General features: G+C 55.6%; 1 protein-coding gene and 1 long non-coding RNA gene across 4 annotated transcripts in view; one reads left to right on the top strand and one right to left on the bottom strand.

Moving 5' to 3' along the window:
• Positions 1-14,560, top strand: part of LOC120759140 (uncharacterized) — a 22,218-nt gene extending 7,658 nt beyond the window's left edge. The window contains exon 3 of the long non-coding RNA XR_005703128.1: positions 13,575-14,560. This is a non-coding gene — a long non-coding RNA (uncharacterized LOC120759140). The remainder of the gene's footprint in view (positions 1-13,574) is intronic.
• Positions 10,461-18,557, bottom strand: part of FGF1 (fibroblast growth factor 1) — a 21,960-nt gene continuing 13,863 nt past the window's right edge. For 2 of the 3 annotated variants that reach the window (XM_040078115.2, XM_040078116.2), the window contains exons 2-4: positions 15,749-15,941; positions 12,336-12,439; positions 10,461-11,666 (exon numbers count right to left, since the gene is read on the bottom strand). In XM_040078115.2, coding sequence (XP_039934049.1) covers positions 11,472-11,666; positions 12,336-12,439; positions 15,749-15,917 — 468 coding nt within the window. In that variant the 5' untranslated portion in view covers positions 15,918-15,941 and the 3' untranslated portion in view covers positions 10,461-11,471. The remainder of the gene's footprint in view (positions 11,667-12,335; positions 12,440-15,748; positions 15,942-18,557) is intronic. The other variant, XM_040078117.2, reaches the window with a different exon arrangement.

Genomic DNA, 18,557 nt, shown 5'->3' with positions numbered 1-18,557 from the left:
TCTATTCCTCCTGTTACCCAGCACTTGGGCTTTCAGATTTGTCACCTTGTAAAGCCGTGGCTCTGCTGGGCCTCTCCGGTCCCATCAGCAGCAGGATATTGAAGGATTTGAGCCGAGCTCTCTGAGCAGCCACAACCCCCTGCTCTCTCCCCTCATTTCCACCCCAGACACAGCTCCCTCGGCCCTGCATTTCCTCCCGGTGAGGATTGCTCTCCAGAGGATCTCGTTTCTGACCGTTCAGTCGTTTCTCCGCGCTGTTTTGTCCCAGCAGGAGGTGGCTCCTGTCCCATGGGATGGTCCCAGGGACCCCCAGCCCTCGGCTCCTGGGACCACTGGTGTTAAACCCACCAGCCACGGGGACAGGGGTGTTATTCCAGGGGGGAGGATGGGAACCACAGCTCTGCCCTCTCAGAGGATGGCTGCTGGCTCCTCCAGCACATTGTTCTGCGCTGGCAGGGACAAATCAGGGCTCGGTCTTCGCTCCAGGAAATTCCCTGTCTTCCCTCGACGAGGTACCCCGTTACCCCGAGTGCCCCTCTGCTGCCACAGCAGTGGATCTCAACACCCACACACAGGATGGGTGTCCTGGGGTGGATTTTCCTTAGGGCTGACTTGGGAAGCGTGCCCATAGGAAATGAACGAATAATTCAATAATTTGTAGCCGGTTGGAGAGCTGGAGCACCTCCATGCTCTGCCCGGGGTTTGGAAAGTTGATGAGCAGATGGAATGTGGGGCTGTGCCCTCTTTCATCCCTCCTAAAGTTCCCCCATAGCTTTGGGAAGCTGTGGGCGTTTGGGTAAAGGTGCTGGCGGTGGCTCTGCGCTGGTGCCCTGTGCTCTCTGAGTGGGATGTCTGTATCAGCAGGACCAGCTCTCCCAGTAAGGACGGGGAACCGGGGTGCGCCGTGGCTCTGGGCACCAGATCCAGAGGAGAGGCTTCCTCTTTCTGGTGGGTGCTTGCCAAGGCAGCCTGGAGGAGAAAACAGAGCAGGGAATCAAATAGAAAATCCGGATGTTTGGTGGAGGAGGGAAAGCTTGGGGCGTGGAGTGAAGGCAGCCTGGAAAACCGTGGGGTGTTCTGTAGCCTGAGAGGGGAAAGGGGAGTGACGAGGTCTGGGACTGTGCCAGAGAACAGGAGGAGGCAGAGACCGTGCAAAGCAGCTGGGAAGAAGCCTTCTTTGTGGGAGGAAATGTTATTATTAGTGCTCAGTTTCCTGGACAAAAGATTCTTGTCTATTTAAATACTTCAGCTTCACAGAGCTGCAGTTCTCCAGACACAATAAAATCTGCCTTTTCTCCCTGTCATTGTCATTTCCCGCTGGCAGCAGGTGGTTAAAGCTCCTGTGCTCTGGAGTAGGACATTGCAGGCTGCTGTGACCGGGGGGGACAAACCCTGGGGACAGGGGCTTTGTCCCTTGTGCCCCCTCTCATCTGCCCACAGAGATGCTGCTCTCTCACAGCAGTGCAGATGCTGCTGATAAGAGAGATTAAGATCTATTAGATTTGAATAAAATTGGCAAAAGCATTAAAAAAAATTTAAAAATTAAATATCTTGATAGAAACCACACTTAAGAAACCTCCTGGGCCATCCTCAGGCTTCCTCAGCCGACCGTGGCAGGTTTTAAGCACCAGCAGCAAAATACAGAACCTCACTAATGGACAATTGGAATTATTCTTTCCATCCAGGCATGCACAAAAACCACGCAGGGATTGGAGCTGCTGTTGTGGGGAGAAGAGATCCAGGTTCTGTGCAAGGTGATGCTCACACCTGAGCCCGTTTTGGTGGGTGAGGTGAGGCCCTGCCCTGGCCCTGGTGTCTCCATGTGATCTTCTCTGTGTGCTTCAGCAGGTCAGGCCCTTTTCCACAGCAATTCCAGATGATTTCCTGCGATAGGTGAGAAATACTTTTCCTACCTGTCTCGAAATGTTAAAATCTGGCAGCAATAGTAGGGAATTTTCTTTGTAGAATCCTGATTTTTTTTTTTCCTGTGTTGAGGTAGCTTGAGTTTAATATCAGATCTATCCCTATAATGCTAGAAATGGGACTTTTATTCCATAGGAAAATGGGAGATGTCTCACTCTGCGCTTTTCCTGATTATAATCGCTGCTTGTTCCAAACCCTGCAAGGCTTTGAAAAGTCAGCCTTCCTGAACGTATGACAAATATATCGCAGGAGCACGGAATATCCTGTGTTGGAAGGGACGCACAGGGATCATTGAGCCCAACTCCTGCACCCGATATAAATATATATTTATATTGAATTACTACAAAAGTGCAGATGTGCTTGAAGCAGTGAGGGAGGCTCGTGGCTGTCACGGAGGACACACAGGATGCACAGTCGCTAAACCACTAAAAGCACGTCCTGTTCATCTCAGTGGGGAGCGTTTCTGTGTTGGGATTCTGGAAAACTGAACAGTCCACTCACAGTGAAAGAATAAATGCAGCCAGCCTGCAGTCATGCCAGTGAGATTTTAATCAGAGAGTTTTGGGGGATAACAGCAGCCGTTCTTTGAATGCACAGTGCTTGGGGATGAGCTGCCAGTGTTCTATAGGTGTGAGTTTGATTTGCTGGTTTTGTCAGGGTTGGTAAAGCTCCAGCTGTGTGTGGCCTCCAGCCTCAGCACTGATGTGCCAGCCCTAGCAATTCATACTGTGATTTCACAGCAGCCTGCACTGCTCTGGGCTGGACTTGTGCTTCTGCTCTGGGCTCCATCCACCCCAGAGCTCCGAGCTTGTCCCCCACTGCCTGGGGATCCTCTTCTCATCCCATTGCCTGGGGGTCCTGTTCTCCTCACCCCATTACCTGGGGGTCCTGTTCCCCTCACCCACTGCCTGGGGGTCCTGTTCCCCTCACCCCATCCCCTGGGGGTCCTGTTCCCCTCACCCCATCCCCTGGGGGTCCTGTTTCCCTCACCCCATTGCCTGGGGGTCCTGTTCCCCTCACCCCATCCCCTGGGGGTCCTGTTCCCCTCACCCCATCCCCTGGGGGTCCTGTTCTCCTCACCCCATTACCTGGGGGTCCTGTTTCCCTCACCCCATCCCCTGGGGGTCCTGTTCCCAGCCAGGCCTGGCCTCCCCTCTCCTGTGAGGGTGAGGGAATGGCTCTGCTCCCTGCTCCTGCTCTGCCAGCAGCTAGGGAAGGTGTGTTTTGACCATGGCACTGTGTCCCGAGCCTGGGGGTGCCGAGGGAGCTCGGGGCAGGCAGTAGCTGCTGTTGGCAGGCTTTGGGAAGCAGAGCAGTGTCCAGGGCCAGGCTGTCAGCAGTTCCCTCTGCCTGGGAGCACAGGAGCTCCCAGCCCTGGTGTCTGTGAAGGGCTGTGCCGAGCTCTCTCCCGTGCAGCTTTGCAATTCTCCTGCCGCTCCTCGGGCAGGGCTCTCCTTCCCTCGGCTGGACTGAGCTCCGGGAGCGTGGAGATCACCGGTTGTGCTGTGCCTCCGTCCCTGCGCCTGGGGAGGTGACAGCTGCCACAGTCTTGGGGCGAGGACAGGCACCCAGGGGCTCCTTGCAGGCTGGGGATAAAAGCAGGCAGCAGCTGTAGCTGAGAACGTGGCCAGCAGCAGCAGAAGCTCAGTGGGAGAACTCGAGCCAGGGCTTGCCCAGGGGATGAGGGGCTTCGTTTGCCCTCTGCCTCTCCCCGTGGCCGTGGGGCCAGCAGCGGCTCCCGGGTGCCTGTGCAGGGCATGTTGGCCCTGGTGATGTGCTGAACCGCTCAAGCAAATCGTCCTAAAATAGGCTTCATATGCGATGCAGAAGAACCCAAGCAAAACAGAGCCCGGCCAACCCCAAATTTATGCTTGTGGTTACTGAAGCTTGTGAGATCAATTTTTTTGTTTACTTAAAACTGATTTCAAAGAAGGTTTTTTTGGTTTTTTTTTTCTTCTTCTTTTTTTTTTTTTTTTTTTCTTTTTTTTCTTTTAATTCTCATTCTTGGTGGTTGGGCTGGGGGATGGTAATGGCAGTGCTCCAGCTGGGGCTGAGCATCCTGCTGTCATCATCACAGAGAAGCTCTGCCCCAAAATGCCCAGACTGAAGGTCCTGGTGAGGTGGGGGAGCACTGTTACACCCCAGAACAGGACCTGTGGTTGCTGTTCCATTGGCACGTCCCAGCAATCACCCGTGGCATCCTGAGAGATCCTCTTATTTTCATGACAACCTGGAAAAATAGACCTCAACAAAGCTTGGGGTTTCTTTTCTTATTTCTAACTTTTGAATATATTTAAGCTAGGAAGTAATAAAAGCATGAGTTTAGTTGAAAAAAAAAGAAAAAAAAAGAAAAAAAGCAAAAAAAAAAGGCCAGGAAACAAGAACCCCCAAAGCCCACAGAGGCTCTGTGGAGCTGGCAGGAGTCACAGCACAGAATCAGCGCTGGCTGATTCCATCTCTCTGTCATCCCACATGTGGGGCTTATCCCGGTCAATAGGAAAGCCTCAAGAGTCCAAACTGCCATATTTCAGGGCAAACTGTGCAGAAAATAAACACGAGGGGTAAATAAAGCACGGGCAGACTTTGTGGGTCAGAGACCTGGGGTGACGCTGCTCACATCCCCCACCTCCTGCTGCTGGGGACCCTTCCCAGCCTGGCCAGGGCAGCGAGGGAAGCGCCCAATCTCCTCTCGTTTTTCAGGAAGCCCTGGCTGTGCGGTCCCGTCTCAGCAGAGAATTCCCGCAGCCTCAGCGTTTGAAGCGGCCGAATCCCTGCGGGGCCGGGGCCAGCAGCTCGCTCCTGGCCGGGGCCCATCGTCCCTTCAGCGCCGAGGTGCTGAGTGCGCCCCGGTGCCAGATGGAGCTGTTCCCCGAGCAGATCCCTTCCTCCCGGCCCTTTTATTTCTTCTTTTTTCTTCTTGTTTTCAACACTTATTTGCAGATTTGTCAGTGTTATGCTTGGCAGTTTGTGTTGGCCTCCTTGGGGTCCCTGTGGCCTGAGGGGACAGGGACAGTGTGGGGCAGCACAGCTGCGAGGGGAGAGCCAGCCTGGGGGATCAGAGCTGGCAGCTTGGGGAAAGAAAACCCCAAAACCCGTTTGTGTTTGTGAATGGAAATGGCCTCGGGGGAAAATCCTGGAGAGACCGGGGGTGGCCGGTGCTGCTGTCCGTCTGTCCCTGCGGTCCTCAGCGCTCCTGACCGCGGTTATTGTGCTGTGTAATTGCTTCTGGACGGTGTTCAGGCAGCAAAGTGGGGCAGAAGCAACTCTCCAGGCTGGTTTAACTCTTCTGTGGGGGGTAATTTCTGCCTGGCTGCAGAGGCAGGTGAGCTGGAGTGGGCAGCGCCGGCCAGCAGGACCTGGGAACGTGGGCAGCACCTGGGAGTGCAGGGAGGAACACCAGAAAAAAGGATTTTACTAAAAAAAAAAAAAAAGAGGTCTAAGCCTGCATTTCAGGGAGGAAGGAGAAGAGGTGGTTTTGAAGGGTTTGGAGAACAGAATGGAACAGAATGGAACAACTCCTGGCTGGGGGAGCAGCACTGCCCGTGGAGCTGCTCCGCACACGCCGGGACCCATCCCACGGGCACAGAATGAATTCATGTGTCCCAAGCATTGGGAGGGAGGCAGATCTGTCCCGAACCCCAGCCCAGAGCAGGCTGGGGGAGCAGAGGGCGCTTGGGGCCTCTCTGCTCTTTGGTGCAGGCTGCTAATCGCTGGGGCTTAGCGGTGAGGAGCAGCGGGGCTGTAAAGCAGCAGGAAATGGTTCGATGTCTAGATGGGCTTAACACAACGTAAACTCCGCAGAAGTTAAAGCCTGGCGTGTGCAGGAGCTCAGTTACCCAGCACGGCAGCGCGGGTTGAGGGTTTCCTCACGGTGTTGTGGAGCTGAAGCCAGCGCAGTGTCCGTGTGCCTTTTCATTTGGACACAAGACATCTGCAATGACAACTGACATCCTTATGGATGCCCTTCCCAAGCTTTCTTACGCAGGTTGTTCGGCTAGGAAAAAAAAAGTGATTTTTTTTTTTTTTTTTTTTTTTTAATTGGAAAGCCTATCCAGCATCTGAGGAAAACTGATAAAACAGTGTTTTAGTTATAATTCATTACGCAGTGTCTCATTTTGGAATCGCGTTTTTGGCCAGGGTACATCTGGCCAACGATGCTGTGATAGTGCCCCAAGCCTTCCTTTTGGTTCTCATTTAGGTTAGAAAAGTAATTAAAGGAGGGTAAAAAAAGAAGTGACAGAGTTACTGACTCTCTTTCCAAAAGTGATGGGTTTAGGCCAAACTCCTGCTAAGAAAATAAACAGAATTTCATTTTTTTGTTTTCGCAAGTTCTTCCCATATATTGAATTTCCGTGCTCAGTGACAAGGGGGATGTGCTCGAGTGAGCAGCAATTGGATTCTGATGGCTTTGAGCTGCGCTTGGATTTGCTTAGGAAATCTGGGGCTGTCCTTGGAGAGCAGGGTTTGGACCTGAGCTTGAGGCCTCGTTCTCTAAGGAGCACAAACCTTGCAGCCTGAGTTATCGAGTTGTAACTTTTATGGCTGTGCCTGGAAATTGTTTTCCTGCCCAGTGTTCTGCCCAGCAGCGCTGTGATAGAGCCCTTCCTCCCCAGATTAGGTTAGCCTGGGTTAGCCTAGAAACCATTTTAAACTGAGGCACGTTGCAGAGGTTGGCTCTTTTGGCACATGCGGGTCTGAGGGTCCTTCCCACCTTCTCCCCTGCAAGAAGAGGAAACCCATGTTGGGATAATTTCTGCAGAAAGACGTGAATTTGGGGTGGTGGGGAGGGTTTGAGCTTGTCCCAAGCGCACCCACCACCAGCACCCTGGTGGGAGATGTTTTGGTGGTCACCACGAGCATCAGGGATCCTCCGGGCAGCTGGGGGTGGCAGCAGATGGTCCCAGGGGAAGTGCTTTGAGCCATGGGCGTTGAAGATGCCCTGTGATAAATTGATAAACGTGTCATGGCTCAGCTCCGGAAACGGGGCAGGGAAGGATGTGAGTGACAGAGGATTCACATCCTGGAAACGCCGCGGTGTCACGGCTCGGGAATTCAGCGGGATAAATGCATTTGCCTGTCCTGCTGCAGACAATCTGCTTAATGTGGGAAGCAGAGTTTCCTGTAGCACGGAGCCAGTGGGGAAGGGAGAACCCTGAGAGGCAGGAAGGGCCAGGGAGAATTAAGCAGGTAAACCCATTAGCAGCGACCACCTCTTTGTGCGGGGATTACGCAAAGCCGCTGCTCCGGGATGCTTGGTGTCTCGGGAGGAGCCAGGGCTGCGGGTGGGGGCCTCTCCCCTCTCCCCTCTTCCGAGGGGCTCGACCCCGGAGCTGGGATTAGCACTTGCCACAAGCCGCCCTCACTAGCCAGAACTAATTGCTGCACGTGCTGGGAGAGAGCCCAACCTGCGAGAACCGCGGCGATGCCGTGAGGCAGAGCTTTGGCAGGCTTTGCTCCGGCAAATCCCTCCATTCTTCCCAACGGGACCTGCCTCGTGGAAATCGCTCCTCTTTAACCAAGAGATTTACATTGTTCTACTGCTCTGGACAGAGGTTTACCCCAGCTCCCTCCTCAGCTTGGGGATTCTTCAGATACTGGCTCTGAAAACAGAGTCAGGGCACAAAGGGGAATAGGTGTGCTGTCCCAAGAGCCCCTCTCAGTCAGGACATCCCGAAATGGTTTGGCGTGAGCTCGGGCTGGGGCTGGGACAGGGACACTGCAGGGACGGGCAGTGCCAGGGGCCGGGCTGGGACAGGGACACTGCAGGGATGAGCAGTACCAGGGGCCGGGCTGGGACAGGGACACTGCAGGGACGGGCAGTGCCAGGGGCCGGGCTGGGACAGGGACAGGGACACTGCAGGGACGGGCACTGCCAGGGGCCGGGCTGGGACAGGGACAGGGACATTGCAGGGACGGGCAGTGCCAGGGGCCGGGCTGGGGCAGGGACAGGGACACTGCAGGGACGGGCACTGCCAGGGGCCGGGCTGGGACAGGGACACTGCAGGGACGGGCACTGCCAGGGGCCGGGCTGGGACAGGGACACTGCAGGGACGGGCACTGCCAGGGGCCGGGCTGGGACAGGGACACTGCAGGGATGAGCACTGCCAGGGGCCGGGCTGGGACAGGGACACTGCAGGGACGGGCACTGCCAGGGGCCGGGCTGGGACAGGGACACTGCAGGGACGGGCACTGCCAGGGGCCGGGCTGGGACAGGGACACTGCAGGGACGGGCACTGCCAGGGGCCGGGCTGGCACACCGCGGGCTCCCTGCTGGAGCGGATGGCGCTTCAGGACCTCCTGGTGGCCGGCGCTGTGTCCCACAGCTCCCGTCCCGAGACGTGTGTGTCCTCCGGCAGCCTTTCCAAAATGCCAACCACAGGAAAGCAGCAGAAACCCAAGCTTTCCTTTAGCTTGGATCCCCATCGGTTCGCAGACGTTAATAACAGACTGTTCCAGGCTCTGTGCTCGGGTTTGGCTCTCCGGCCCGGGGCCGAGCGCTCTCTCATGGGCGAATCCTCCACGGGGTGAGAGGAAGAGGGAGGAGAAGCCGCGCTGTGGTCAGAGCGGTTCTGCCGGGATCGCGACCCCTCCTGCTCCCCACGGGGGTCCCGGCCAGCCCCGGCCCCACAGCGGCGGCACGGGGGGGACCCGCTCCTCTCGCTCCCTTCGTGCGCCAGATGCCGAGGCAGATGTTGGCGCTGCCGCGTCCGCCCGCTGGCAGCGGCAGCGCCGGGGGATGCCCGGTCCCTCTGCCCGAGCTCCCGGCGCTTCGGCACCGCCACCTCCCGGGCATCCCGGAGGGGACGAGCATCCTCGTGTCAGCGTCAGCCTGCGGGGCTGACTTTATCTCCTTTATTTTCTTTATCCCACTGTGCCTCCCGTGCATCCCGGAGGGGACGAGCATCCTCGTGTCAGCCCCCGGGGCTGAGTTTATTTATTTTCTTTATTTTCTTTATTTTCTTTATTTTCTTTATTTTCTTTATTTTCTTTATTTTCTTTATTTTCTTTATTTTCTTTATTCCCCGGTGCCTCCCGTGCATCCCGGAGGGGACGAGCCATCCCTGTGTCAGCTCGCGGGGCTGAGTTTATTTCTTTTCTTTATCCCCCGGTGCCTCCCGCCCCTCAGCCCGGCCCTGCCCAGCGACCCTCTCACAGCACTCTCGGGCTCCCAGCGCTTACTGGGAAAGATATTCACATGTCATGATTTTATTATGTTTTATAATTCTCCTTTTTTTGCCTCTCAGCCTAAGGACAAACACCCGAGGTGGGCACGGTTTCTCCGGGCGATGCTGGCTTGTCCGTCTGTCTGAAGCAATTACCGCGGCTTCCCCGGGGATTATTTTTCAGAGCCGGTGTTGACGTTTTTCCCCAGCTGGGTGTCGGGCCGTACCTGCGGGGGCGGTTTCGGAGCGGCAGAAGCCTAACGGGAGAGTGGCCCGGGTTAATGAGGTGCTGCGAGACAGCCCAGCTAAACCCAGCCTAACACCGCCCAGCTTTGCGGTTTAATTAGAAACCCGCTTCTCCCGCTCAAGCATTAATTCATTTTTGACTTGAGCGACAGCCCGGGCTGTCAAGGGAAGGTAACCTCTGTGTTTTTGAGGAGTGTGGGTGTTGTTGGCTGTCCACATCCCCCTGTCTTGCCCAGCTTTGTGTTTGCCCTGGGAATTTCGTGCCGGGCCAGGCAGTGGCTGGGTCCCTCTCTTGGCCAAGAGGAGCAGCAGGATTAGCAGAATCCCCTCTGTTTCCTCGTGGATCCCACAGGTGGGAGGCGGCTCTGGAGGGCCGTGGAGAAGGTGCAAAGGCCTGGCTCACGCTCCTTCCCACTCTGGCTCCACCATTCCCTGTCTGCCTGGGAGCCCTGCGATTACAGAGATGCTATCAGCGCTGGGGAGAAGGTCTGCCAGCCAGCAAGGGCACAAGTTCAGGAGTTCAGTAATTAGCAGAGCGATTGGAAAGCGCCGCAATTAGTGGCTAATTGCTGCTGCAGAAATATGCAAGGCGGAGCGCCTTGTGTTCCTCCCTCCGTGTGGGATGGGATCCCGGGCTCGCTGGGAGAAGGGAGCACTTGTGTCCTGTCCCTGTCCTTGACGGCAGGATAGGACGGGGGGGGATGCGTTAGGATGAAGGGTGGTAGATTTAGATTTGATGTCAGAGAGAAATTCATCCCCGTGGGGGTGCTGAGGGCCTGGCACAGGTTTTCCAGAGGAGCTGTGGGTGCTCCGGGTGGAGTGTGGCAGTGTGGGGTTCTGGTGACGCTCGCAGCTGGCAGGAGCGGCTCTTGAGCTGCCTGGGAGATGTGCATCGTGCCAGCAGTGGGGAAACTCAGCTTCTCAGGGGGTTTGGAGCCACCAAGGGGCCTCAGTGCCGTTTTTAGAGCCCCGTTTAGCCAGCCATGGAGGCAGCGGGAGGAATCCCTCTGGGGAAGGGCGTGATGCTCTGCCCCCCTTGTGCAGCCCCTGGCTCACACCAGCCACTGCCACTGCCCCATCCTCACCGGGACAGCCTCAGGGTGCCTGGAATCACTTATGAACAGCCTGTAGAAGAGATATATTTACTTAATAAATAAATACAAATAACACATGGCAGGTACTAGCACGAAATACACACTATTGATGTTGCGAGGGAGGCCAAGGTCTGAGGCTGGAGCTTTGCCTAGTTCAGCTTAACACGCCCAGCTGGCACTTCCCAGGCTGGCCCTGGCTAAGGGGACTGATGGTGCAATCTGGAATCGCCCGAGGGTACGTCAGAAGCTGCACACCTGCATGGGTAAATGTATAAACACACAGCATCCAGGGAGGCTTTGCCTTAGAATGCCTGGGGACACAAAGTGTGCAGCTTCTCTGGGAACCCGCCTGGCCCTGGGGCACATTCCTGGGTGCCTGCCCAGGGCAGGGCCTGGGAGCTGCAGTGCGGTCATGGCACACGTGGGCACACGGCTGAGGGCCATGGCACACACAGACACACAGCTGAGGGCCATGGCACACACAGACACACAGCTGAGGGTCATGGCACACACAGATACATGGCTGAGGGTCATGGCACACACAGATACACGGCTGAGGGTCATGGCACACACAGATACACGGCTGAGGGTCATGGCACACACAGATACATGGCTGAGGGTCATGGCACACACAGCTGAGGGTCATGGCACACACAGATACACAGCTGAGGGTCGTGGCACACACAGATACATGGCTGAGGGTCATGGCACACACAGCTGAGGGTCATGGCACACACAGACACATGGCTGAGGGTCATGGGACATGGTTGAGGGTCATGGCACACACAGACACACACCTGAAGGTCATGGCACACACGGGCACACACGGGCTGAGGGCAGGGGGAGATGCCACCCCATGGACCTTGGGAAGGTATCAGGGCTTGTCCCCTCATCTCTGCAAAGTTTTGTGCAGAGCAAAGGGGCTCTGCTTTGGCTGGATTGGGCAAAGCCTTGACCTAAAGCTCGGAGCTCTGGTGAGCTCTAGGGAGGCAGCAGCAGCTGGGTTTTGGGATCTGGGGTCCTGTCTGAGCTTTGGGGCCGGGCCTCAGTCGGCTGAGACGGGCAGTGGCAGGAACAGGATCGCCTTCTGGCCGTAGTGTGTCCGCGGGCCCAGCTTGCTGTTCCCGTTCTTCTTCAGCCCCACAAACCAGTTCTTGTCCGCGTGCATTTTGGAGACGTAGGTGTTGTAATGGTTTTCTTCGAGCCTTTCCAGGAACAGACACTCCTCACCCAGTAACTGCTGAAAGAGAGCCCAGGGGAGGGACAGTGAGCCGGGCGGTGCCGTGGGGACGTTCCTGAGGTGACGATCCCAGCTCAGCTCTCCTCTCTAAGATGCCATCCCAACCCACCTCTGAGATTTCCACACCCCAGTAAAGCTCATGTTTAAACTGTGGGGTAGGTGGGTTTGATCTACCCCGCTGGGCCACTCCTGTAGCAAGGTGTCTGTGACCTGGGAATTTTAATTGGCAGCGCCCAATCGGCCCTGTGCTCCATCAGCTGCTCCTGGCCCCGGCTCCTGCTCTGCCCTGAGCTGTGTGGTGGCAGCTGCAGGCTCAGAGCACAGAACCAGGATGGTTTGGGCTGGAAGGGACCTTCAAGGCCATGGAGCTGCAGCCCCTTGCCTGGGGCAGGGACACCAACACCAGGTGGCAGCTGCTGCTCCAGGTACGAAACACAATATTTATCAAGTGTCCGAGAGGAAACACAGTATTTGTCAGCAGGGCAGTGAACGGCATTATTTGGTAATTTATTTATTTCCCCCCAAAACAGAGCCAGATGCAGAGCGGCCGTGCGGCTGCCAGGATCCCAAACAGAGCTAATTATTGCCTGAGGCTTGCATTACCCAGCTGTGAGGTTCCTGCAGCCCCCCAGCCCTCCCTGGCCTGATCCCAGGGGGTGCCCCACTTACGGAGCCGTAGAGCAGCCCGTTGGGGTCCATGGCCAGGTACTGCCCCGACTGGGTGCTCTTGATGTGCACCACCCCCACGCTCTCTGCACTCAGCTGCAGCTGAACTGGGAGAGAAAAACAGAACAACAACAACTGTGAAAGGAAAATAGGAAAAGGCTGGGGGCGGGGAAAAGAGCTGTCAGGAAGGTTATTGGGGTATTTTTGGTGAAGTCTGGCTATAAAGTGTTTATAGGAAACTGTGTAGCGTGTAATAAAAGTGTCTCCTTGTACCCTCTTCTTCAAAGAAATCCCACAGCCATCCTCTAGGAACCAAAGACCAATTTTTCCCTTCTTTTACATCAAAGGAAGGGCAGCCTTTTGGTTACGATGCTGGAATGGGACACAGGAGATTGGGGTTTTAATTCTGGCTCTAATTTACAAATTTCTCATGTGGTTTGACAAGACACTTAAGGAGTGACACATGAAGAAGCATTTTGAGAGCCAGGGCAGGGCAGGCTGCAGACGGCTGCACTGCAAACCCCTGATCCAAAGCATCCCATCCAACTGTCTGCTGCTGGATTTCTCCAGTGCCTTGTCGATGGGGAATGGGGAAATGGAAAAGTCTGTGGCTGCAGTCACAGTGACTTGCAAATTCCAGCTCTTCCCAGTGATCCTTCCCATCTCGTAGGCAGCTTTTTTTCCCCTAAGATTTATAACAGCAATATTTAGGTTGGTTGGAATGAAGTACGAACGGATGTCTCGGCTCCAGCTCCTTCCTTCCTGTTTATATTTAATTTATTTATCCTTATTTAGATGAGGTAACAGGCAATGCTACCTCTTGGCCTGGTGGAACACCCATTCCAGCGAAATCTTTGCTGTAATGGTTCGCATTCTTCATTTTTGGCATTTCCTGCTCAGCAAATGATGGTTAATTAGGAAATTGTGTGGGTGCAGGTTTGCAGGAATGCTTGGCCCCTGTGCACGCCTGGTTTAGGCAGGGAATGCGCACTGGGAAAACCCAGCCCACCTGCATTCCCTGGGGTGCTGCAGCCCTGGGACCTGGCCCAGGAGCAGTCCAGGGAGAAAAGAGGGAAATGGGGTGAAAATGATGATACTGCTCTAAAAACCGTCCCCGAGAGGGGAGTGAGGGGCCCTCCTGCTGCCAGTGGGGATCTTGAGGCTTTTGGCCACAGAGGGAGGGAGAACAGTGGGTCCAGAGGAAGGAGCTCGTGCACTAAATTCTTACAGGTTCTCTTACAGGTCTGTACAGAGATTTCCTTCCGTGAGGTAATGGGATCAAAGCAAGAAAAGGAGACTCTTCGTAGGGATGAGCATGAGCTTCATGCTGGAGAATCTGCAGTGTCCAGGTAAGTTTTCTTCCCATTCCTTGGTGCAAGCTTGGAATGCCCACGTAAAGGATGTGGGAAGTGGATCCTGACATGGGGCTGGACAACAAAGGCTTAGAGACGGTGACTCCTTCTGCTCTTCTTAGAGATCCTCCCTGGTTCTGAGGCCATTTAAGAGAAGAATCAGAGTTCCCCACATTTGTCTGGACCAAAGTGCACGTGGGCACGGGGTGAGCACGGCGCAGCTGGAACGCTGCTGTCCCCACCGGCCTCCCAATGAACCGGGGCTGTTCCTGGGTCTTGTCCCTCCCCGGGGCTGGCAGGTGGCTGTCCCAGCTGGGTGACAACACCCCGCAGTGCCGCTGGTGGTCTGGGCTGCTCCTCTTGCCCACCAGGCAGCGGTGCTGAGCAGCTCCATCATTTTCCAGGCGCAGGGGCAGCCGCGGGTGCTGGGAGCAGGCTACATCTCATCAAGGCTGCTCCGCTGGCACACAGCCCCTCCAGGAGTTCCCTCTGTAAATATTAGTGCATCCCTAGGTCCCGGTTGATGAGGCGCTTTACAGGAGGCTCCTCTCTGGCAGAGGTTTGTGCACTCGTGGCCCCAGGCCGGCAGGCAGGGAGGTGTGAGCGTGCTGGGGTGCAGGACCTGCCGCCCTCACTGCCCACATGCACGGTGCAGCCGGGGGGACCACTCCAAGGGGGTGGGTTCGCTTTTCCAGAGGGAAAAGGGCTGGGCAGCGTGACAGCATCCACGCTGCGGGACAGCAGCTTGAGGCAGGGCGCAGGAGGGGCTGCTCACAGCCTCGGGGGCTCCCCGTGCTCCATCTCCAACCTGACCTCGCCTCGTGATCCCAGCAAAACCTCTGGAAAATGCTGCAGAGACCCTGCCCGAGCTCAGACCGCCTCTCCTGGCGTGTCCGTGCAGATCCTTGGGATCACCACGCAGCCTTTCCCAGGGGTTTGAGGGTGATGTGCCGGGTTTGTTCCCGGCTGGAGCTGCACACTCTGTTTATCCAGCCTCGGGGAGCTCACCTTCATCCATCCCCCAGCACCGCCTCGTGCCGGGGAGACGGCGTTTGTAATTACAACTCGGCTCGAAACTGCCTGCCATTAAACAACAATAGCGAGAGGAAAGGCCGAGTCCGGGGGCAGAGGCCACATGTGTGTTTGTGGTTTAAAGAAAATAAAAGCGCTTTTCTTAGCACTTTGTAAGGCTGGCTTGGCTCCTCCCAGCCCTTCCTTCTGACGAGATAGGAGCCCCGCAGGTGCCAGTAAATGTTATTCCAGTAAATGTTCAGGATATGGTGCACACAGAGGCTGCTGCCAAGAGCCGAGGGGAAGAGCCCAGCCCCCCTGCCCACGGAGCCCTGCAGGAGATTTGCGGTGTGCCCTGTCCAGCTCTCCTGGGCAGCGGGTTAAAAAAAATACTCTGAAAGAGTGTTTGGTAATGCAAGAGCACAAAAAGAAAAATTAAATTAAATTAAATTAAATTAAATGAAAATAAAATAAAATAAAATAAAATAAAATAAAATAAAATAAAATAAAATAAAATAAAATAAAATAAAATAAAATAAAATAGAAGCAGGACAAGCGGTGGGGTCTGCGGGAGCAGTTCCTCCCAGCAGAGGTCCCAGTGCCGCCAGGCTGGAGCCAGCAGAGCCCCTGACAGCAGCGATGGGACAGGGGAGGGGACACCCTGGCACGGGTGACCGGTTAAATCGCTGTGGCACACGGAGCACGAGGCAAAGAGGGCACAGGTTCCATGTGAGGCCGCGTGTGGGATGCCAGGCTGCCCCGAGCCCTCCCTGCCAGGGCCAGCTGTGTCCCCAGCCCTGCTGTGTCCCTCTGCGTGCCTTGGGGTGACACAGCGCCAGATTTAACACCGCGGGTACCCATTGATACCCTCCACCCCCGCGCTCTGGCAGCGCACACCTCGCACCTCCCCTGCTCTCCGTACGAGCTCCAGCCGCCTTCGGCCCCGGCGGGATGCGCCGGCACACAGACCTCGGCCCGCGTCCCGTTTTCCCCGGCTCCCCGCTCCCCTCCCAGCTGCTCAGGGAGCCCCAGGCAGCCCCGGGGTTCGCTCACTGTGCTGGTCGCTGCGGTCCCGGGTGCCATCCACGGTGCCGTCGGGGAGGATGCGCAGGAAGTGTCCCCCGTTGCTGCAGTAGAGCAGTTTGGGTTTCTTGTAGCTGCCCGCGGGCAGGTTGAACCTTTCCGTCAGCGCCGTGAAGGTGGTGATCTCCCCCTCGGCCATCCCGCAGCCTCTCGCAGGGCCGGGCTGCAAGAGAGGAGAGCTGACAGCGGGGGTGACGCCGAGTGCCGGGCACACGCTGCTGCCCCGGGCTTTAAAGGCAGGCAGGGAGGGAGGGAGAGAGGCCGGGGGTCGCGGCGGGGACCGGGGGCAGGTGATTCACGGCCCAAGGGGATGCTCCCCCAGCGTGGGAGGCGGCGGGGGGCTGTCTCCTGCCCGGGTGGGGCTGGGCAGGAGCCGCTCCGTCCTTTTAATTTTATCGCAGCCGATTCTGTTTTTGTTCTCCTTTCTATTGACGTGCGCGCTAAAATTACACACTCGGAGAAGCGGTTTGAAAAACAGCCGGCGTCTGATTGGAACCCACAAGAGGCGGGAAGGGAGCCCAGGTAAAACTCTCTCTGCGCTATTATAACTCTCAGACACAGTCATGGGCAGGAATTGCAACACCCACCGCGTGTCAGGTAGTAAATATTGCTCATCTCTTGGCGCTCTGCAGCTCACCTGGCCCAGGAACACACATGGAAAAGGTCAGGACACGCGTTAGATGTGCCGGGAGATGAGCGGGGGCAGCAGCTTTCACTGCCTGAGCAGATTTACCCAGACACTGATCTACAGCATGTGGAAAATGGGAATTGTGAGCCTAGGATAGGCCCTGAATCAACCAGCAGCATCTCAGTGCCTAGAGGGGCTCCAGAAGAGCTGGAGAGGGGCTTGGTCAAGGATCTGGAGTGACAGGAAAGGGAGAATGGCTTCACTGCCAGAGGCTGGGTCAGACGGGATTTTGGGAAGGAATCCTTCCCTGGGAGGGTGGGCAGCCCTGGCACAGGGTGCCCAGAGCAGCTGTGGCTGCCCCTGGATCCCTGGCAGTGCCCAAGGCCGGGCTGGACACTGGGGCTTGGATCAAGCTGGTCTAATGAAAGATCACATTGAAACCTCGTTTTGCTGGAGACTGTGGTCACAGTCCATGTTTGAGCAGATGCTGTGCCAAAACCTGAAGGCACCACCAGGCCAGTCAAAGAAGGATGCTGTGGATGTTGGAGGCTGAGAAGTGACAAGTGCTGTCACAGAAGTGCCACCACAGACGTGGCATCAGGAGATGCCACAGGTGGGGGCCAGAGTCCCGCAGATATTCCAGGTGCTGTTGTGTTTTTAGCCTAAAAACTATGTTTAAAATCTCCCACAGATTCATTCTGTGTTTCATGCACAGAAAGTGCATGTAAAATTCTATAGTGCTTGGAGAGAAGTGGATTTATGAACAGAAAAAGACACGGCACAGAATAAATCTAGATACAGGAAATTGCTTTAAATGTCATGTATTCCCACAGCTCTATTATGGAAAATATTTTATAGTCACTGTTTATATGCGTTTGTAGATTGTAAAAATGTCTGTTTAGCACTGAGTTGTGCTACTGGTGCCTTGGGATGGAGCCAGTACCACACTGTGTGGGTTTGCTGTGGTGCTCGGGGTGCCCTGGGAGAAGCTGAGGGTGGCAGCTCCGCAGCACACACACTCACACACACTCACACACACTCACACACACGTACATACACAGAGAATCGCTAAACATTCGCCTCTAAACTCTTTACAAGCAGCAAAAGCAGCTGCAAGAAGGGGAAGCTACACCTGGAAATGGATCCCAGATGGCTGCAGAGAGTAAAAACCTCTGGCAGTTGGATTGCTGAAGGCTGAACCCCTGGAGATAAAGGCTGTGGCTGTCGGTGAGAGCTCCCCCAGCCATTGCACCAGCTCTGCTCTGGACAGGCCTCATCCCTCAGACACCCCACCTGACATAGACTGGGGTTTTGGGAAGTGCTTTCAGGCCAGCCCCCCTCTATTGCCACCAGGCTGGGGATGCAGCCTCAGAAGCTCTGCATGCAGCTCCTGGTGCTCTCCAAAGCAAGGGGTTCCAAATACACACTCAACATTTTTTTTTTTACACCACTGTCAGGTGAAATTATTTCTTAGAGTGTCCGGTCCCTACATTAATTTTCTCTCATGGTGCTTTTCACGCGGTAGTTCAGTTCCCTTGCCGACTGCCAGCCTTTCTCTGAAGGAAAGCCCCCGAGTCACCCAGGGTAGCTCCACTGAGCTTTTATCACCATCAGCAGCACTGGGTAATTTCCTAGAGCCAAAGCTTTTTTTGAACCTTCATCTGAGGGTAAAAGGCACCCAGAAGTCTCCTGGGTTGATGATGGATGGTACTGAGAAGCGAACATCCCAGATCCGAGAGCTCTGAGCAGGATCTCAGCAAATTCTGCAGCCAGCAGGAGTGAGGAGCAGGCTGGACTCTACCCACAGCCACCTCAGGGTCTGAGGGCATCTCCAGACAGCTTGACCAGAGGAGCTCCACTGGAAACAGCTTCATCATCACTTATTTCCTCTAGGGTTATTTTTGCTATTTTTAGGAAGGCCCCAGTGCTTGCCAGCTGCCCTGACTGCCCCAGCAAAGCTCAAGGAACACTTTTCCACTCCTCTTGTCTCCCCGTGCTAAATACTATCGCTGTTCTCAGACTTTATGGCCGTGGAGTTGTTCCTCTACAAATACCACCGCTCCTGGCCCTACCATTACACTTTTGGCAGGACCATGGTAGGATTTTATGGGAATTAAAAAGCACGAGTGAGAGAGAGAACCTGAACCAAAG

This window comes from Hirundo rustica, chromosome 14 (assembly GCF_015227805.2).
Source record: "Hirundo rustica isolate bHirRus1 chromosome 14, bHirRus1.pri.v3, whole genome shotgun sequence".
NCBI lineage: Eukaryota > Metazoa > Chordata > Aves > Passeriformes > Hirundinidae > Hirundo > Hirundo rustica.
This window is presented reverse-complemented; position numbering and strand designations above follow the sequence as displayed.